The following is a 22,638-nucleotide window of genomic DNA, read 5'->3' on the forward strand; positions in this document are numbered from 1 at the left end:
ACGTAGATGGCCTTGGGTGCGGATGCTCCAAACCAGTAAACCATAACATAGAACCTAAGCTTGGACTTTGGACCAAGCCTTTTCGCCTAGTTTTCTTTTTTCTCGTCTCGCTGGCATCCTCGCCACCCCTTGTCATACCCTTTCCCCCTCCTGGGGCTCCCTTCCAGCCACCTGCATGCGGACGGGATTGACGTGCAATAAAACCTGAACAAACTCAGTCCACCAGCCACTACAGGGAGGGGTCGAAACTACAACTCCCATCATGCCCCACCGCTGCTTCCCTCCTCCCTCACCTCCTCCCCCTCCACTGCCGGCTGGCGGCAGAGAGCCGCTGAGCTTTTTTATCTGCAGACCAGGAGGGAGGGATCTAGATCCCGTAGATCTTACCCTTAGGGAGCGCTCTACCCGGTGGCGCCCGCGGTTCTCAGCCGAATTTTGCCTCCGCGTCCGCGCCAGCCCAGAGCCCAAGGGGGCAGACGGTGTGTCCCGGCGCGGCGAGAGGATGGTCATCCGTGTGTTCATTGCCTCCTCCTCCGGCTTCGTGGCGGTGAGCGAGGCGGGGACCCGTAGCGGGCAGGGGTCGGGTTAGTCGGGGTAGAGGCACCGGGTGCAGGTCTTGCGGGAGGCTCGCGGGGCTCGCCCCTGCGCGTCTCCGCGCGCGGCACGTCAGTCCGGCGGTTCGAGCTGGCGCCCGCCAGGTGATCCATTCGCACTTGGACAATGAAAAGGGCGGGAGCAAAGGTGGGTGGGGGACCCCAGGCTCACCCCAAGCTCTCCCTGCACCTCCAGAGAGGGGTACAGCGCTGGAAGCCCCCAGCTCCGGTGTGTGGCTAGGAAATTTGGGGAAAGGGTGGTCCAGGAGCTTCGGGGTCTTAACTTCCATTGGTGTTAATTACTCCTGATTTGGGGCTTTAAGCCTGGTCGAGTTTTGTACGGGAGTTTTTTCTCCTGCTTAGTTTGCTATCCTAGCTCTTGAATGAAACAAGTTTAAAAGGGAATTGCTTACCCGCCCTTTCCCACCAAGTGCATTTCTTTAGTGTTATACCTGCGCAAAGAGAAAAGTAAGCCAGGTTTTTCCTGTTGTACCTGGAATTTTATTTTATTTTTTTGCCTTGAATACTGTAAATATTTTTACATCTTTATGTAAATGTGTGTTTGGATTTTTCCCCCTGTAATGCTGTGGTCAATTTCATCTCGAAGTATAAATGGTGGTCTCTTTAGTTATTGTGAGCTACTTAGTTTGGTCGATATTCTTTAATATTCTTAAAAAGAAGAGAAGTTAAATAGGTAGATTTAAGACTTTAAGGAAAATTCAGTAGTATACTTGATAGCCCAATGAGTAAGACATGTAGCAATGTTCTACGTGATGATTAAGATTTAGTTTGCTTAGCTAAGAGTTAAACTATGGATTTAAGAGGCTCCTGGGTGAGATATATCATACATATGTAAGTGCATCAAAAAGTGCAGTATTGATTGCTTAAAACTTGATCTGGCCAGTTGACTGCCCAGCAACTCAACCCAATTGTTCCAAAATTTGTTTGTGAAACAGGTGGGATGGTGGATGGAATAAAGTATTGTTTGCAAATCCATATAAGCCACTGAGACTTTTTATTTAGAAATAAATCAACACTGTAGTATAAAAAAGACTCCCTTTTGCATTAGGGATAGATGGGAATTGCCAACTTATCTTTATATGCAGGCATGCTGTGGTCCCCAGACTCCTGGTAGTTGTGGTGTTTCTAGTTGTTTGTGGTTGCTTAGTCATACCTGCCTTTTATAGATCTTCTCCACTGAAGCTACCCTTCATGGATTTGAAAGCCCATACTGTTTTGAAGATAGAGTTTTACAAACGCACTCCTTCATAAGAGTGCTTGCTACAAAGCTTTTGGTTTCACCACCAACTAGCATGCTTCAATAATTGTTCCAATGGCATTTTATTGATTGCTCAAGGGATGCTTTAAAGTATTAAGAAGCCTAGGCTATATTAGATAAGTCAAAGTCAAAACTTGAGGTAATTACTTGGCTTATCCTGTCAATAGATAGTATATCAAGATAGTTTTGGAACCCTGCATCTCTATTTCCTCAATTCCATTAACAAGTACTTATTGCCAGCATGCTATGTGCCTTTTTAATTTTTAATTTTAATGTTCTGTTTTGCATACGAAGCTAGACTTAAGAGACCTAAGTATTTCTTTATTTAATTTTTTTCTTAATCCTCACCTGAGGACATGCTTGTTGGTTTTGGAGTGGGGGGAAGAAAGGGAGAAAGAGGGAGAAAAACATCTATTGGTTGCCTTTTGTACGCACCCCGACTGGGAACTGAACCCAAAACCCAGGCGTGTGCCCTGACCAGGAATCAAACCTGTGACCCTTTGGCCTGCGGGACGGTGCCCAGCCAACTGAACCACATGGGCAAGGGGGGAAACCCAAGTTTGAAGGAACTCTTTAACTAGTGGTATAAGCTTGGATAAGGTGCTCCATCTCTGCTTGAGTCTGTCTTCTATAGAATGAAGGATTGTGTGATTAATAACTCAGAATTGTACTCTAGCTTTAAAATGCTTTGACTTCATCAGTTGGGTAATGTGGATAAACCCTCATAACAGCTTCTTTTAATTTAGCAATATACACATAAGCCTTAAAATGAAATTATTTTTCCTTTGGTGTTTTACTGTGGTGTCTCAGGTCCCCTCACCATCCTGTGTTCTGACATGGTTTGATTTGAGCTGGAAGACATACTGTTATCACATATGTACAGCCCATAAACACTAACTATCTACTTAGTGGACTCAGTCTTTTCAACTCTCAGTTAATCCCCAGTCATAGAGTTTCTCCAATTTTAGTATTTCCTATATCCATACAGGTTCTCTGTAATTATATAATATTGATACTTTTGGCAATGATAACTTTATGCTCATGTGCAAGAATGATGGTTTCTGAGAGATAATGAAGTTGTTTAAGTCAGCTGTTGGGCTGGGGAGGCTAATGGGGCTTCTAGCGTTAAGGTACATTAAGCTTTGATGGTATAGTTGTGAAGTTTTCCCTCCAGCAGAGTGGTGTTTACCTTGGCACTCTTTTATTCTACTCGGTGACCAGCCGTGACCAGCAAGTGCATGGGAGAACAAATAATTTGATTACCAAGTCAGTTTGATTTTAGCTGAAGTTTATTAAACCTCAAGGGAAGAATGTGACTAGAATTAGACTTAGCTAGGTAAGTCCCAGGAATTTCTAAAAAGATGCTCTGCCCCAATCAGCAATAGATTCAGACATTCTATTTAGAGAAAATTCTCATATCTTGTTTTGATTTCCCCAGACTCTCTGTTTCAACGTATAACAGTGGTAGTTGAAATAATTAACACCAAAGGGCAATTGCCCTTTTATCCTCTGTGGCTCCAGGTAAAATCTGCTTTCAGTAGGAAATAAAAGTGATTCCTTATTATTATGATAATGGATATCTGAAAAATCAGATTTCTTACACACCTGATAATGCTGCCATCATTCATATTGTAGTGAAGGACATTTTATTTCAGTCTTAGGGCAATAGTATACTTGGCTTATGCTGGTTGTATACCTAAAGGGGGAGGTCTTGTAACTTTATGCAGGAAATATATTAATATGAATTTTTAGTTTAAAAACATTGAAGTCAGTCAGTTATTTCACTTGTTCATTATTTAATTCACTCAATAACTATTTTCAAAGGATTTGCTGCTTGGCTAGCTCTGTCCTTGGTCTGGTGGGGAACTGGAAGAAAATAGAGGGTGTGGTCTGTGTCCTCAAGGAATTCATATGGGGACCAGGTGGGGAGATAAGATAGGAAAGGTAAAACCACCTGTAATAAAGTCCAACTCAAGGACATATGCCTCTTTCAGGAACATTCTTACCAGAGATAGAAATAATATAGGCAGCAGAGGGATGCATTGCAGGATGTCAGATAAGGAGGAAATGTGCCAGAAATCATGAAATATGCATGTGGGAGCCTTAGGCAGATGGCAGAGAGAGGGATTGAGTTAGATTTGGAGCCTGGGAGTCAGTGCATAAGCCCACCTTGTAAAGGCTGGAAAGGGAGCACCTTTGGGTGGGAGACAGCAGGCTGCAGAGGTCCCCATAGACCCTTTCTGAGGACAGTATAGACGCTGAGTCCTTGAAAGAAGCACACGATAACACAAGAACTCCTTCGTACTCAGTGTCTCGGAGATGTCTTCAGTATCTGCAGCTTGCATGATCTCTAGAACCCTTTCCCCCTGGGGGACGAGGTGCTCTCTGACAGGGACCAGGGACGGACCACTGGTATGTGATTTCAGAAAAATGCACCCACCCCCTCTCCGGCGTTGACAAAAATTTTTCAAAAAACAAATAAAGTCTTTTACTCTTCATTAAAGTTCATGGGCTCAATTTTTAGAGCAGGAGGAAAATAAAGAGATTTTTAGTGAAGTCCAACCACCTAATTTCACAAGAAGGAAATTTGGGGATAGAGATTCAGTGGCTTTCCCTGAGGTCATTTATGTCAGTCATTGCAGAGCTGAGGGTTAAATGGAAGCCAGGTCTCCTGACTTTTGAATGTATTCATTCATGTGTTCATTCGGCAATGCATTCATTCATGCATGGGTTGAGTCTTGCATTCATCAATCATTGAAAGCCTACTAAGTACCAGGATCTGTGTTAGGTGTTGATCAGTGCTAGGTGTGGTGTATGTGATGGTCAGGAGAACAGATTTAATCTCTGTCCTGGTGGCACAGATCATTGCTGACTCTCTACACCTCAGACTTGGAATGTAAACATTTAATCAAGGAGAATGAGGACTTGATGCCTTGGGGGATGTTTCCATGGACAAGGTGAAATGAGCTAGACAGCAGTATATTCCTGGATGTTGGAGTGGAACCTTCCCTGGGAACAAAAGTTACAGAGAAATGGGAAGCAACGTTGGAAGACGTGGAGCTCTACCCAGGGTAGCAAGTACCGACCGTATCTTGCGAGGTATAATGCACATTCACAGTTATGTGCACATTATACATGGGATTATTATACCTGTTGCGTGTAATCAGTATACCCATGTATAATGTGAAAGTTTATTTTTCCCTCAAAAATTTAGGCAAAAAAGTATGCATAATATGCAGCAAAATATGGTATGTTTCCAAGTAGGGTGGGAATGGTGGGAAGACACATAGAAACTATACTCCAAGTTGTCTTGCTGTTTGCCACTGTAGAAGGCATACCCAGCTGCTCTGCATAACTTATAACTATTTTAAACATTCAGTGATCAGTTAAGCAATTGCATCTCCACAGAATGTACTTAGTGAAGCTTCACTGTGTGAGGAAGCTACCAGAAGGAGTTCCAAGGCAGTCAAAGTCAGGATGTGATTATGTAGAACAGAGTGGGCATTATTTCCTAAGTAATTCTAATGCAAGAAGGAGTTAGTAAGGGTAAACCTGGGCTCTTTAGCATCTTTAACTCATTTAATCTTCAGAGTCATATGACCAGGGTTTGATAGTTATTCCCATTTTATAGTTGAAGAGACCTAAGTTAACTGACCTAATGAGATTATACAGTAGGTGGTGGGACCCTGAGTCACACTCTGGTGGGCAAGTGGCTCCAAAGCCTCTATAATATAATATAATATAATATAATAGAGCAGAAGTTCTCCACTGTGAGCACTGTGGCCCCCTGGGTGAATGAGAGTACCAGGGCTACTCGACATCCTGCAGTGAGTATGCTGGGCAGTCCCCCATGAGAACTGCCCCATGCAAAATGCCAGTGGGACCCCTGAGGAGGAACAGTGTCAAAGGGGAGAGTGTGAAGGGAGGGTCAGGAAGAGGCGGGAGCATACACGAAATGAACAGAAGCAGAAATATGTTGGGATGCAAGGAAGAGGATGTGATTGTAAGAGACAGTCAGCCTGGGAAGGTGTGTGTATTAGTTTCCTAAGGGTTGCCATTAACAAAGTACCAAAAACTGGGGGGCTTCAACAACAGAAACTTGTCTCACAGTTCCGGAAGCTTGAGGTTAAGATCAAGGTGTCAGCAGAGTTGCTTCCTCCCGAGGGCTGTTAGAGAGGCTCTTGTTCCATGCCTCTCTCCTGTCTTGTGATGGTTTGCTGGCAGTCTTTGGGGTTCCTTGGCACATAGGTTCATCACCGTGACACCTGCCTTCATGGTCATATGCTGTTCTTGTGTGCATGTCTGTCTGTGTCCACATTTCCCCTTTCTATTAGGACACAGTCATACTGAATTAGAGCCCACCCTGATGACCTCATCTTAACTTGATCATCTGCCAAGACCCTCTTTCCAAATAAAACCACATTCATAATCACCAGGAATTAGGACTTCAACATCTTTTGGGAACACAGTTGTACCTGTAACAGCAAGTAATATGAGGGTTGAAATAGAAAGACTAATTCATAGAATTTCTCCCTTTAATTGAAAAGATTTTGAGCAAATGTTGGAATCTTAATGGCAGCACTGCATGTGATTACGTGGAATGAGAGTCCATGTCCCAGGTCTGTTGCTGGGAGGGGAGACTTATCACTATCCCGAGTGAATGCCTCTACTTCATTTTAATGTTCCCCAAACTTGGTATTTTTATTCTATAATAATATTTTAAACTTGTGAATATAAATATAATCAAGGTCATGGACTCCTTTATGAAATTAGGGGCTTTTTACCCATTTGGTTTAGGACACTTTCAATAAACATCTATTTGAGGAAATAAAATTTTGACAAACATTTATAATATAAAATATAAAATGTTTTCCACATTGCAGGAATGTAAGACTAATTGAGTCTGTATTTCATTTTTTCAATTTTTTGATCAAAAATAGAAAAGGAAAGCAGCTATGGTGGGGAAAAAAACCCAAAAAACCTCAATAGTTCAGTAGGAAGCAGTGTAAGATACTAATTCCAAAAAATATTTCTTCTTTAGATTTTTTTAATGTTTAATTTATAAAAAGTTCCTTGGCTTGTAGAAATGAATTGTGGGTTCCCCCCCCCCAGTAAACTTAGAATTGGGTGATGGGGTAGAAAAAGTCTTGATTCTTAGTGAATGTTTCTCTTTTAAAAATATAAGTTGGCATGACATAATGATCATTATATATAAAAGTTTAAAATACTTTATTTTGAAATGCACACTTAAAAAATGGGATCAAGAAATTATTTAAGGTGCTAAATGTCATTTTTTTTAAAAAAATTATTCTCCAAATTCTAAACTCAGAACGAGACCCTTTTCGGTTTAAGCAATTTTTCAGCAGGAATCTCTCTAATCTGTGTTATTGTATAGAGTTCATAGAAACTTAACTTGTTCTGAATGAGATCACATTCCTGTATTTGTTTTTTTTCTAATTAATTTCTGTTATACTATTTATCCATTATGTAAAAAAGGGACTATAGCTTTCCAAATTAGAAATTTAGTGAATATTTTTCTATGAACTGGCAAATGCTTATTAACATTTGATGGAAATTTTCCACTGATTATGTATAATTATCATTTTAGGGCCCTCTTTATGAATGTGGCTCAGAAACACATCATTGAACCTTTCTGTTGAGTGGGTTTTTAGACCAGTAGCGATCAGTATGTACCATTGCCTAGTTTTGGGGGTTGGTTGCGGTGGTGAGAGAAGTGGGATTGGGAAGAAGAGTTAGAGATTGGCAGCCTATACCCGTCCCATGCAAGTGCGCCATCCCATTTAAGGCTTTGTGGTTTCCCTTCTGTTGTCTTTTAATAGGCTTATCTGGGTTTATCCGCCAGCACTGGCTGGTTACTCAGGAGCTAGGCTATGGTAATTTAAGGTTAGTGTTGTTATTTCTTTTATGTTTGATTGTTTTTTCCTAAACTCTGAAAAAGAAATCAATCTAGGAAAAGCACTTAATTGAATATTTCCCTTTTGGACTCTTGACAGCTTTGCTGTCAGATTGAAAGCTGAACTAGATGCTGGCAGACTGAAGCCCCCGATACCTACAAACCCGCGTACTTTACACTGGTGTAGCCCCTGGGAAATTCTAGAGCAATATAGTTGGTCCCCTGGATCTGGTTCCCTCTGCACTTGATCTTAGCCAAAAGGCTGAGAAACGATGGTTCTGAAGCTCTGTTGCCATTGGCAGCTTATTTATTCCTGAAAGGACCTGAGTCTTTTGGTCTGGCTCAGTATCTGGCAGACCCCCCAAAGGGGTTTCCTGGGACTGACCCCTGAAAGTGGAAAAGCAGGGCCTGTGTACATTAGGGTGTGCCTGTCTTGTGGTGGAACCTTTATGGTCTCTCTGCCAATATTGCTTCAGAGCTCCAGAAGCCGGAAATGGAATGTTGGCTGTGACCGAGGGCACAGGGTTCTAAGTATTATAAGATGCATTTTCCATTTCATACTGGTAATGGCCCAGATCAGGAAATGACTTTTTGTCATCTTTGATCTACTGGCTTTGGGAGTGGAGTGCTGAATGTAAGAGAGAACCAGTTAGGTGACTTGCTTGACAGGTCAGTTGAGATACTTGGTAAATGCATGTAGAGTTAAAGTAAGCAGCTCTTGCTGCATACCAATCCAATATTAAAATCAAAACAAAGCAAAACTAAAAACCCAAAGTCACAACAACAACAACATAGCTTTTGAGCTCTTTGTTTTCCTTCTGTGGGTTGCATAAGGAGTGGGAGTGTAGTCTTCTTCATTCATGACACTCCCGTGTGGATTGAAGTTTTCTGGTTTTCTGTCCGGGTCTGTTTCATCAGGACAGTTCCTGTGAGTGGGAATTGGCCATTTCGTTCAGCCCGGATCCTCAGTTGACAGGAGTTTTGGGTTGCACTGTCCTTTTATGACAATGTCCTGGACAAAGTAGGTGTTTGGGTTGAATATCTGCTGATATATTTAATTCTGGAGTTGGGTTATGTGAAACCCAGGGTCTCCTTCTGTCCCATCTATGAATTACCTATCATTGGAGGACAGGGTTCCCTCTTGGGTAAGGCAGGGACTGAGTCCAAATCCTAGCTCTGCCATTGGTGAGGGATGTGACCTTAGGCAAGCAGCCTCAGCTTCTTCATTTATAAATGCTACTACTACCTTCTGTACAGGATCATCAGGAGCATTGAATGAGTGAAGTATTCCCCATAAGTTATTTAGCAGAGGCCAGGTACACAGTAAGTACTCAGTATATGTTATCTATTATTTCTATTATATCAGCAGCAGCAGCAATAGTAGTAATAGCAGTAATAAAAAATAAAAATTATAAACTTGGATCATGTAAGATCATTAATCATCAAAATATGTGCAGTATATAGTACTTATTAGCTGAGGGTGTGTGCTGGTATAATTTGTGGACAGTTTTTATTAAATTAAGTATAAAGTGTTTTCAGTTGAAATTTGAATTAATAAGAACATTACAATTTGAGGTCATTCCCCGTACAAACTACTTAATTAGAGTTTTGTAATTTTTGAACATTTTATGGCTGTATAGCATGTTGTACATGAGTCACTAAACCGTATTTATTCACCGCCTACAAAGTGCTGACTGTTATGCGTATGGGCACTATTCTTTGCTGTACATAGTGCGTGATTGTAGAGTTCTGGCTTGGTTTAAAGATTCCTATACTTGGCAAGTAGATTTCATCCCAAATGGCAGCTCTGACTGATGGTGGCTGCCTGGAGAGCTGGGTTGTGGAGCCTTGTCTGGGAAACAAGCAGTGATTGACTACTGGTGTCTTCTCTGGCACCAGGGGAGGGAGGGCCAGGACTTATGCTACGAATATGCCAGCTCTGTCTTAGACTCTGTGCAGTTGGACTCCGTCTCTCAGATTTGCGTACCTGAACGTAGACTGTTTCGAGTCTATGACAGAAATATGAGACACCAGGCTGAACTGATGGATAATATCCTCTGCAAACGTCTCACCCCAAATTTGGGGGTGTGGGTGGTAGAGAAGGGCCAGGATCTCTGTCTTTTTTTTTTCCCTGTGGAAAAAAACCTTTTTAATATAAAAATTCTTTGAAATTTGCAGTTGTTCTGCACTAACATCTTTTAAACCATTAGAATTCTTTTTTTTTAATTTTTATTGTTATTCAATTACAGTTGTATGCCTTTTCTCCCCATCCCTCCCAAAGAAGCAAAATACACATTCTTTCCAAGGATCTCTGTCTTTAATGAAGATGAGTGGTGCCTCCCAGCAGACAGTGACCGTCCTGACTGTGAAACTGAATGCTGAGTCTTAGTGCTTGTGAATGTGGGGCGCTTTCACACCTGGCCCATGGCAGGTGGATGGGTCGTAAACGAGGTAACAGGGGCTTTGTGGGAAGCTGTGGTGGAGACAGGAGAGGGAGGAAGATACATGCCTGTCCACCATGCTGAGCCTTCAGGCACTGAAAGGTCAGGTTCAGGTGAACAATGAGTGTTTGCTTGTGCCCAGCAATGTGATAGGATTTTTCCTGCAGGTTATTTAAACCTTACAGTGACCCTATAAACTGTGGTTTATTATACCTGTCTTCCAGATGAGAATATTGAGGTACAATGTGTTTAAGTAACATTAGGATCATTTAGCTCAGTGAATCCAGATTTGAACCCCCATCTTCGGAGCTTGTGTCCAATACTTTTTTCATTAGCGCACATTGCCCACTAGAAGAGCCCACAATCAGAGACCAGGGAGAATCTGGATCTTGCGACCCGGAAAGCTGGCTAGGATGACAGTGTGTGAGGTCAAGCTAAAGAAAGGGGGAGGGGCAGGACTCCTAAAGAACAGTTCCAGGGGTCCCCTCTCAGCTCTTGAGCAAGTTATTGTAGACACAGTGTCCTCAGGGCATGTGAAAGCAATGGCTTTGCTTCTGCAGAGACAGATAAAAGCTGTAAGGGAGGAAGGCCCACAGGAGAGGGTATGCAAAGCTGGTGTTCATACACTTCACAAAGATCAGATACTTTACATGTAATTTACAGAGACAGCCTCTTAAATGTGGTAAATAGAAGAAATTTGTGTGATACAGGCAAGGTATGGGGAAAGGGTGTAGATTTTAGGAACACAAAGACCTGGGTACAAATTATGACTCTAGTACCCTAACCAGCAGGGTGGCTTAGCAAGTCTTTTAACTTCTCTGGATCCCAGCATCCCCATTTTAGTTATTGGAACTTAGTGAAATGCTAGCCATTGATAATATGAGTTTTGTTTAAATTTAAGCCAGCAATAATTCTCAAGAGAATTATTTTGTGAATTCTCAACTTTAAATAATTAAGATTTAATTAAACAAAATTTTTTTTCTTATCAGACAGCGGGTCCTGAGTTTTATGAAATGCATTTATGGGAAGATCTGAAACCGACATTGTTTATTAGGGTTAGTGAAGGTTCCTGGCTGGAACTCCTTTGTTTTTGACTTAACGTGGTGATTTAATTTTTTTTTTTTGAGCCAAGATTTTAAATACTGGGAGTCTCTCTCTGTCTCTGTCTCTTTCTCTCTCTCTCTCTCTCTCTCTCTCTCTCTCTCTCTCTCTCTCTCACACACACACACACACACACACACACACACACGTCTACCACATTTTCTACTCAATCATCCAAAGATTTCGTGACCCCAGTTCCTCACTCCATCATGGCATGAGTGGATCCACTGGAGCTAATTAATGGTGACCTCTTTATCCAGGCATGTATCTTTGGGGTCTCCACAGCCCCCCACCATTCCTACCATTTTCCCAGGTCTGAGCTCTTTGTTTCAGAGCTTGTTGTATGCTTTTTTCTTATAATTGAAAGTATTTCTTGGTATCTATGTTTATCAGAAGTGGGAAGCCACAAGGTTATATTGAGAGGGTTATATATGTCTCAAGAATGCGAGCCAGTGAAACTTTTTCTGTGGAAGGAAGGAAATAATAGTCCTAAATGGTTATTAGGTGTTTATTGGTGACATTCCTTTATGTTAACTGCCTTACTGCTGTGGATATTTGAATATTCAGTTCTGTGGAAGTTAATTATTATGGGGGATAAATAAAAAGTGTCTCTATTTCCTATGTGTGCTTGCTGCTAGCCTCCCAGCCACTCTGTGACTCAGAACTGCTGTTTGAAGTCTTACTCTAGGACAGAACTTCCTTGAAAAGCTTAAAGGTGAAGTTGATCATACCCTAAAGCACAGTTTATCACTGTTGACACTTTGGGTCAGATAATTCTTTGTTGTGGAAGGGTGTCCCATGCATTGTAGTCCTAGAGCAGCATGCCTGGACTGTACCTGCTGGATGCTGGCGGTTTCCCTGCATCCCAGTTGTGACAGCCAAAAACTTCTCCAGACATTCTCAAATGTTTGTGGGGGAGCAAAATCACCGCTGATGGAGAGCCCCTGCTCTAATCTGTAGGAGCAGAGAGGAAATGCACACAATATGAGAAGACTCAGTTTGCCTTAAAACTGGCAGGAACTGAAGAGATCATTTAACTCATCTTCCTCTTCTGATGAGGTGTGAGCTATTAAATGACTATGTCAAGTTTACACTGCTTGTCCCGATACTTCTAGAACAGTGTATTGTGGACCTAGAACTCTGCATTGCGGGTTGGGAGACTTAGAGTCTGGTTCTGTTGATGCCTTATAATTAGCTTTGTGTCTTTGGACAAGAAAGTTAGCTTCTCTGGGCTTCAGGTTTCTCATGGTATTGTTCTTGTTTTCTGATTGAGATATGTCACATACCATGAAATTCACCCTTTTCAGTTGTATCAGTGACTTTTAGCATAGTCACTGTTGGACATCCATCACTACAATCTATTTCCAAAACCTTTCATCACCCGGAAAGAAACCCCTAGTCCATTAGCAGTCACTCTCCATTCCTTCATCCCTCCAGCCCCTGGCAACTACTAATCTGCTTTCTCTCTCTGTGGATTTGCATATTCTAGACATTTCATGTAAATGGAGTCATACAATATGTGCCCTTTTGGTCTGGCTTCTTTCACTTAGCGTAATATGGTCAGAGTCCATGCATGTTGTGGAATGTGTCAGCACTTCATTTCCTTGCATGTCTGAATAGTATTCCATTGTGGTATGGAATATACCACATTTATTCATCAGTTGATGGATGTTTGGGCTTTTTTTTTTCCATTTGGGGCTATTATAAATACTCTTTGAACATTTGTATGTAAGTTTTTGTGTGGCCATATGTTTTTAGTTCTCTTGGATATATACCTAGGAGTAGACTTAGTGGGTCATGTTGGTAACCCTGTATTTAACACTGTTTAAGAACTGCCAAATTGTTTTCCAAAGCAGCTATTTTATTTTACATTTTCACTAGTAATTATGAGGGTTCCAGCTTCTCTACATCCTCACCAATACTTGTTATTGTCTTTTTTATTAGATTATAACCATTTTAATGGGGGTGTGGTGATGGCTCAGTGCGGTTTTGATTTGCATTTCCCTAATGAGTGATAAATAACGTTGGTGTTTTCAACAGCTGGTTTAGGTTTTCTTTTTAAAGACTTCTCCTAGCTCTGAGGGTTTTTTTCTCTTCCATTCCATACATAAACCAATGTGAGTAGCACAGGATTGAGTAGTTAGGGGATATCTATTTTGGAAATTGATTGAGTTCATCAGTTCTTACATGTTTATGAGAACCTCCCATTGCCCAGCTTCATGTTCAGGGTGCAGAATGAATATGTGGCATTACTCTACCTCCCCGCCCCCCAACAAATAACTTATAACCTGACCAGGGAAAAATTTAACACAGAAAACAGAGGGCAACACAGTCATGTGGAATATAGTGCTAGAATTACCCAACCTGGCGGTACGTCTCAAGGGCAGGTGTATTTATTTGGATGAGGGCAAAGAAAGTCATATTCAAAGCTAGAAAGAAAAAAGCATCTCCCAAGTTAGGAAGGTGGCTGTTTTAAGATTTTAGAAGATTTCCCTTAAATAAAAGGCTCCACTGGGCACATACAAAGTTGGTTAAAAGACTTTTTGTTTCCAAAATATTTTGTATTAGTTTGTGAACTGGAACAGATGTCATTCTCCCTATTCTTTCTCATCAGACGTGGATTTGGTTTGTATATCCGTGCTGCCCTTTGTGTCAGACTAGATGACTCCTTTTCCGTTGGCATTTCCTGTAGTGTGAGAGCGAGACAAATGGATGCTCTATAGTTAGCTCCTCGGTGACATTTTAATAGCGAGCTTGGTTCAAGAGATAATTAACAGGAATGAGATGATTAATAATTCACTTTTTGAATTCCTTTTCCATTAAAGGTGGGGAAGAGGGAAGCCTCATCCTTTTAAAAGATTAAATCTGTGTGTTAGTTTCAGAAAGCTTAGAGAAACCTCATTGGCCCTTGAGAGCTGATAGCTGGAAGACCAAACATTTTAGCCTGATATCTTGGGCATCTCTGTGGTCTGATTCTGACCTGCTTTGTAGCACTTTTCTCTCAGTATTCTTTGGGCTACTATGTAAATACACCAGGCTTTTTTTCTCCCTGCCTTCTGTGTCTTTTCCCATGCCATTTTGTTTGCCTTGACAGTGCTCACCCTGCATTGGGACTAGTCAGAGTCCCCTCTTTCATTAGAGGCCAGGGCCAATAACATTTCGCAATGAAGTGCACCCCACACCCCCCCTTCCTCCTCTACCCTCCACACTGGGAGGACTCCTCTTCCTCTGGCTCTCCGTGACACAGCCTGTGAACTTCTCTCTTGTGGCCTCAGTACAGTGCACCCTTGGTTATCATCATTTCGTACCCAGGTTGTTTGAACTACAAGTTCTAAGTTCTTTGAGGCTAGGGACTATTCCATTCGTCTTTTCATTCCTCCAAGTTTCCTATTAGAAAACTTGGCATATAGTATTTATTGGCATATAGCAACTCCTCTTTGCCTTCCATTTTCCTTTCTTTCTACTTTCCAATAGAGCTGTAGACTCTTTTTCCTCCTCACCATTTATTTATTTTATATTCTTTTTCTGTGTCTGATGCTATGCCTTTGTTCTGTTCTTGTACATCGCTCTAGCTTTGTGTCCCTCCCGTGTACCTTCCCTACAGTCCCACCTCTCGGCTGCCCAGGCCCTGTAGGCCCTCTGTGTTACTGCCCATTTCTTATGGGAGTTACTTGTTGGCAAGCTCCATTCACCCTTCCCCCTCCTCAGACTGTGCACTGCATCAATTTAAAGGCCTTATTTTGTCACCTGTGTTCCCCTAGTGCCCAGGGCAGTGTCTAGCACATCAAAGGTCTTCGCAAGGTCTTGTGAAAACCTGTTGAGTGAACAACAGCTCCTTGACCTTTAAGGGTCTTTGATTTTTCTTTGTGCTGGCCCTCTGTGCTGGCCCTCTCTCTCTCTTTAATTCTCTTTTGTTAATTTCTCTATTTACTCTTGTGAGTTAAGATGGAATGCATAGAGAATGCATATGTCTGTGGCTAAAGACAGAGAAATTTAGGTGCAGACAGACACCAGAATTTGGAGGTACTCTTCAAGACACACTTTATCTTATCTGGAATGCAGGAATTAGGGTCATTTGTGGGAAGGGCGAGAGCCTGTGGAGATTTGCAAAAGCTATGAAAGTGGTGGTTGTATAGGATCAAAACACTTAGCTGAAGTGAGTCCGGCTGAAGTGAGATGGTTGGGTTTCAGCAGACAAGGCATAGTGGCATCACTCAGTACGCAGCCCACGGAGGGCAGAAAAAGCTGCTGACACAGCTAACCCAACAGAGGGGGCGGGTCCACTGAACACAGGTAAGAGTCTCCACACTTTCCCTTAGAGGTCTCACTTTGTGCCTACTATGGAAATAGGAACTAATTATATGATCCCTTGCAAAATGTCATTGTGAAAATGATCTGTCGTCCCTCCAATTATTTTTCAAATGTAAGTAGAAGTAATTTCTAGATCATCTTACAGGATCACTGTCACACATTTGAGGATGGGCTAATGTAGAAAAGGGAACAACATCTTCCAGACCCCCTGTGATACACAGCAGCATTTCCAGCTGTGGATAAAGGCACGGCTTTTGGCTGAAGTCTGTGGAAAATACTATGCTCAGCAGGATTTCCTCTTTACTGTAGAGGATTTTGATTATTAAAGCAAGTTTTGCCAGAGCAGCTTTTCTGCTAAGTGTCCTCTAATTAGCAGGAAGCATGTGTATGAACAGTTGTATATAATTTTTATAGTGGCATTCAGATCATATTTTGTACTTGGCTGACTTTTTTCCTTAAGGAAGTCAACATGTAATCTTAACAGGGAGTATAAAAACTATAAAATCAAACTACCCACATCTTTCATTCCATATTTTTGCTAATGTTTTATTATAGCTTCACATTGCTAAGTAATACAAGTTCTTTTTTTTTAAATACCAACCAAGAGTAGTTTAACACAAGTGTTGATGTTAGTTATTGCCATTTCTATTTTATCAAGCAGGTGAGAAAGGAAACAAATCAGCCGACAGGTACCTGATGAGTAGCTCCTCTGAAGCTACCCTACTGAGTCCCTTGTGGGATGCAGGTGTGATGCACACATGTCTGCGTCCTCCAGAGGAGTGTCTAGTTAAGTTGGGGGAAGAGACACAGATACAATCAACTGTTGTTGAACAGTGCAAGGCTGTATATTGTTGAAGGCTGGGATGGTGGTGACCATGGGTGTAACGGGAGTTGGGTGAAGGAGGTGATCGGGGAGGGCAGTGGTTGGTGTAAGTCAGGGTTTCTCAACAATGGCACTACTGCATTTTGGGCTGGATCATTCTTTGTTTGGGGGATGGCAGCATCCCCAGCCCTTGCCCACTAGATGCTAGCAGTGTCCCCTAGTTGTGACAACCAAAAATGTCTCCAGCCATTGACAGATGTCCCCTAGAGGCAGAGCAGAATCCCAGTTGAAAACCACTGGGTCGACTTGATTGAGCACAGTGTGGGCTTGGGGCTACGTGTGAAGAATAAATAGAACTTAGGAAATACAAACAATATTGGAATGGTTTTACTGGAAGGGAACCATTACGTAAAGACCAAGTCAGTTTCTACATCAGCCAGTCCTGGAGCAGAGCTGTTCAAAGTGTGACCTGTGGGTCACACTTTGTTACTGATAGAAGTACTGTAATTGAAAGTAAAAATTTTTATGGCAAGTTTACACGTAAGTTTATGTTTTTTATTATAAATGAAAATTTCAGGCCTCTATTTTGTCTGTCTTTGGCATATCATTTATCTGAATGTTCATTTTCTGAAAGTATAAGTTTGTGACAGATTGGAACCTTAAAACAACAAGAACTATAGCAAACTGGTCCATTACCACTGATACTTTGAGAAGCATGGAGGCTGTGACCAGACTGGATTTAGGATGCATGGTGCAGGGGTGATAAGATGGGCTAGGTATGGCCCAGATGGACCATGAGGTCAGACAGGTTCCTGAGATCTTCTTAGGCTTGGTACTCAATAAGTAATTTTAAGATGAATGAATGAATGCTTTGAAAGCCTGTAATAAGAGTAGAATGCACCTAGAAGGAATCCAGTGGATATTTTAGAGATGGAAGTGACTTTTAGAAGGGTATGTTAATGTCATTTAGTTTATTTCTGTGATTTTAGTCTTTCAGTCATCTGCTTAGCCCCAGTTAGAAACCTTTTCTCATTGCTTGCCCTTGGACCATTATTTTGAACTGATAATTGCCCAGTTGAAACTTTAATTTGTACACTTTAGAACTTGTTCAGATTGTGTGTATCCATCCCTCTTTGGATTTATAAACATTTTAATGTCTTGGGCACAAAGTAACTTTTGTGATTATTTGGCAATTCTTATAGCTGTCCCTTAAAGAAATAAGGGAGGGTGCATTTTTGGTTCATTTGCATTTTCTGTGCCTTTGGCACTGTTGGTATAGTGGTGTTGGTGATCTGTGTGTAACTACTCAAAATTGGGTTTTCCCTTTAGACCCAGGGACAGCATTGCTGTGATAGTCTGGAGGTTGACTGTGTGGCCTATGGCCATGGACCTAGGCTCACATCTTCTCTAGAAGCTTTGAAGAGCTTCAGTTTGCTGAAGTGCCACCTGCCACCTACTTTTTAATTGCCCCTCTTTTCTTTCTTTGAACATGTTAAACAAACCTGTTTTAAATTCCATATCTGATCATTTCAGTATCTGAAGTGTGTGTGGGTTTTTTCCACCCTTCTGTTTTTGTAGCTCTGGGTAATGATGTGTTTCCTGGAATGCTTAATTTTTTAATATTAACTACTTCCTTGCTTATTATATCTTGAAATAAATTGCTTGAAATCATAAATAGAGCCAAAGGCATTATATTTTCACTTGGAATGGTATTATGGGACAAGATGTCTTGGTTTCCCATCTCCTAAATGTGAAGTATTTGGATATTGGGTTGCTTACAGGAGATCTGAATTCCAGCCCCAAATCCTGCTACTTACTAACTTCTGTATCTCAGTTTTATCATTTTATCAAAGGACTGTTAACTCAACTGTGTCAGGAGAGCACATGCAACCCACAAAAGGGACACACCTGGAATACTCAGGTGACCAGGGAGACTGCATTACTGGGCCCCATAGGACACCTACTACCTGAGGCCACTCTACCAAGCCTGGGAGACATTGCAGCTCTATCAGGAAGGCAGTCAAACATTTCCCACATGAAAGAACAAAACAAAACTCCAGAAAAATAAATAAAAATGGAGACAAGCAATCTACCAGATAGAGTTCAAAACACTGGTTATAAAGGTGTTCAATGAGAACTTCAACAAATAGATAGGTAATATAAAAATGGAGATAGAAACACAAAAAAGAATCAGTGAGAAATTAAAAATACATAACTGAAACTAAGACTACATTAGTGGGACTCAAAAGTAGATTAGATGAAGCAGAGGATCAAATTAGTGATTTGGAAGGTAAGATAAGTAGAAAATACCCAATCAGAACAGAAAAAGGAATCCAAAAAATGAGGATAGTTTAAGGGGCATTTGGGACAACATCAAACATACCAACATTTGCGTCATAGGGGTGCCAGAAGGAGAAGAGAGAAAGCAAGGAATTGAAAACCTATTTGAAAAAGTAATGTCAGAAAACTTCCCTGACCTGGCAAAGGAAATAGACATAAAAGTCTAGGAAAAGCAAAGAGTGCTAAGCAAGATGAACCCAAAGAGGCCCACACTAAGACACATCATAATTAAAATGCCAAAAGTTAAGACAAAAAGATAATCTTAAAAGCACCAAGAGAAGAGCAGTTAGTTACCTGTAAGGAAGCTCTCATAAGACTCAACTGATGTCTTAACAGAAACTTGGCAGGCCAGGAGGAATTGGCACAAAATATTCAAAGTTATGAAAAGCAGGAACCTACAATCAAGATAACTACCCGGCAAACTGATCATTTGGAATCAAAGACAGATAAAGAGCTTTCCAGATGAGAATAAGCTCGAAGAGTTCATCTCTATCAAACCAGTATTACAAGAAATGTTAAGGAGACTTACTTAAGAAGAAGGAAAAGAAAGATCAAAACTATGAATAATAAAATGGCGATACCTACATATTTATCAATAATTACTTTAAATGTAAATGGATTAAGTGTTCCAATTAAAAGACATAAAGTGGCTGAATGGATAGGAAAACAGACCCACCCTGGCTGGTGTGGTTCAGTGGACTGAGCATTCACCTGTGAACCAAAAGTTTGCCAGTTCAATTCCTGGCCAGAGCACATACCTAGGTGGCAGGCCAGGTCCCCAGTTGGAGGCATGTAAGAAGCAAGCAGACAATGTTTCTCTTTCACATAATGTTTCTCTCCCTCTCTTTCTCCCTCCCTTCCCCTCTCTCTAAAAATAAATAAAATCTTAAAAATTTAATAGCAAGAAAAAGAAAACAAGACCTTTACATATTCTGCCTATGGGAGACTCACTTCAGATTGAAACACAAACACAGACTAAAAGTGAAACTATGGAAAAAAGACACTTCACAAAAAGTGGAAACGGGGAACGAAAACTAGTATAGCAACACTTATACCAGACCAAATAGACTTTAAAACCAAGGCTGTAATAAGAAGGACCCAGCAATTCTATTTCTGGGTATTTATCTAAAGAAAGTCAAAACACTAATTTGAAGAGACATACATCCATGTGTTCACTGCAGCATTATCTACTACAGCCAAGATAGGGAAGCAACCCAAGTGTCCTTCAGTAGTTGAATTGATAAAGAACAAGTGGTACATTATACAGTGGAATTTTACTCAGCTATAAAAAATAAAACCTTGCCACGTACAACAACATGAATGGACCTAAAGGGCATTAATGTAAGTGAGGTAAGTCAGAGAAAGTCAAATGCAATATGATTTCACTTGTATGTGGAATCAAAACAACAAATGAACAAACAAAACGGAAACAAACTCATAGATACAGAGAACATTTTGATGGCTGCCAAATGGGAGAGGAGTTGGGGAGAAAGGGTGAAAAGGGAAGGGGTTTAGATGTACAAAATTGGTAATTAATTACAAAAGACGTCATGGGGATATAAAGTGTAATATAGTCAATAATGTAATAACTATGTATAGTGTCAGAAGGTACCAGATTTATTGGGGTGATTGATCACTTCATAAGTTATGTAAGTGTCTAATCACTATGTTTCACACCTGAAACTGTTATAATATTGTACGTCAACTGTAATGGAAATAAAAAATTATTTCAAATAAAATAAAATCACAGTAGAAGTGCTGGAAATAAAGGAAAAAAAGAGTAGATGGACAGGTCATTGAATAGTTGTAGGACAAATGAGTCATTTCAGATTATGGTCCACGCATTGGCGATTTCGTATCAATTGTTTCTGCAGCTTCACTGTTTGCTGAGGTAGTACGCAAGGTACTTTAAAGTCAAGGAGGTATAACATCTGTTCCCTGCCCTCTACAATTTGACTAGACAAGACCCAGTAGCTTTAAAACTCAAACTGAATATGGATATCATGCTCTTTGGGAGTAAATGGAGAATATTCGGGACTAAGGTGTCAGAGGTAGGCTGTAAGTTGGGCCTCGTAGGAAGAGGAGGACTTAAATTTTGAAGAGGGCATTCAAAGCAAGGGAAACTAGGAGGTAAATGTAGGTAAAGGAGAGGTGGGAGATTACATGGAGAAGGTGGGACCTCAAATACCAATTCCAACACTCCTTAGCCATATTCCTAATACCACCATCCTCCTCACCCAGCCATGGACAACCACTAATCTTTCTGTCTGTAGATTTGCCTCTTCTCTGGACATTTTATATAAATGGAATCAGAATATAGTGTTTCTTTCTTTCAGAATAAAGCTTCTTTCACTTTAGCATGTTTTCAAGTTTCATTTATATTGTGGTATGTCTCAGTACTTCATTCATTTTACGACCATGTAATATTCCATTGTATGGATATGAAATTCCAATTCTTGAGCCCAACCCAAGTATTACAGAATCAGTAACTTTGGAGTTGACCTCCTTCCCACGGTCTGTGTTTTGACAAGCCCCCCAGGCCACCCAGATGCACGTGAGGGCCAACAGCCACTGCTGCAGGGCGAGTGGGAGAGGCATGAAGCTGGCGAGGCAGGCCTTGTGAGCCTGGGCACACATTGTTACTTCATCTCAAGGATAATGGGAAGCTATTGAAATGTTTTTAAACAGATATGAAACCATCTCTGTTTTTATTTTGTTTCCATTGTAGTATTGTCCTACTTAGCTATCTATTAAAATTATACCAAGAATTAGAAGCAAATATTGTTTCCCTAACCTATGACCTGGAAGTGTTGGTTCCCAATCAGAAAATCCACACAGGTAACATTTTTGTTAATGGTGGGTTAGATTGTAGTTCATGGGAAGTCATTCTGCCAATGGCAGGGCAGTAGTAAGCTCTCTTTGTTCTGTTCTAAAGCACTTTTTTAAAGTCAAGAATAGTAGACCATATAAACTCTGATACCTGCCTAAGTTTCATTTTGGGAACTAAATGAAGTGATTGGTTTTAATTACATATTAACTTTTTGATCTTAATCTGTAATTCTAAAAGACAAGTGAGTATGCGCAAAATACAAAGGTATTAATTTGATGCTGTTTATCAGTTTAAAAATATGCCAGGATGGAATCAATAAGTCCTAGGGGACTGCCATGGGAACATTTGTTAATTACTCTTTACTTGGCTGAAATCTCTGGTTCTCCTTGTTCCACTTTCTAGTTTTATCCTGAGCATTCCTTCTTAGTCCCTGTATGCAGCAGAGATGGGAAAGTCAAAAAGGTTACTCTCGTGAACGCTCAACAATGAACAGCACCTGCTTGTTCCCGGGTATGGCTAGTCTAGATGGGGCAGTTGGACTTCATTACGCTAATGACAAGGTTGGGCAGGGGTGTGCCCAGGGAGACCATCTTCTGCCCAGTCTGCTTTAGCCTGCTTCCCCGGGCTGGGATGGGACAGTGGCTGGGTTAGCATGAACCTGGGTGGAAAATAAACCCTTAGAGAACATGTTCTGCTGGTGTGACAGCATTGTATTCATAGCTAAAGGGAAACCCATTCTTACCAAAGGTATGTCCCCAGACAGTGGATCATCTCTCTATAAATCAAGTTCTCTAGTATGGGCACTGCCACTGCTTTGACCATTGACACCTGTAATTCACAGCTTTCTTGGGGGCGAGCTGAAGTAAGGCAGAGGCAGGTGTGTAGCCCTGTGCCAGGCACAGTGCCCGCCACTTGCTGGACTCTCAAAATATCCTTGTGGAATGAGTAAATGAGTGAATGAGTGAAGGGATGGAGAAAGAGAGGCCAGACTCCCATGGAGTCATGA

General features: G+C 41.1%; 1 protein-coding gene across 1 annotated transcript in view; it reads left to right on the top strand.

Moving 5' to 3' along the window:
• Positions 1-262: 262 nt before the first annotated feature.
• The window catches only part of SH3BGRL2 (SH3 domain binding glutamate rich protein like 2), a 62,645-nt gene continuing 40,269 nt past the window's right edge, over positions 263-22,638 (top strand). Inside the window, exon 1 of the mRNA XM_053913563.1 lies at positions 263-547. Within this exon, the coding sequence (XP_053769538.1) occupies positions 263-547 (285 nt within the window). The remainder of the gene's footprint in view (positions 548-22,638) is intronic.

Source organism: Desmodus rotundus, chromosome 11, assembly GCF_022682495.2.
Source record: "Desmodus rotundus isolate HL8 chromosome 11, HLdesRot8A.1, whole genome shotgun sequence".
Taxonomy (NCBI): Eukaryota; Metazoa; Chordata; class Mammalia; order Chiroptera; family Phyllostomidae; genus Desmodus; species Desmodus rotundus.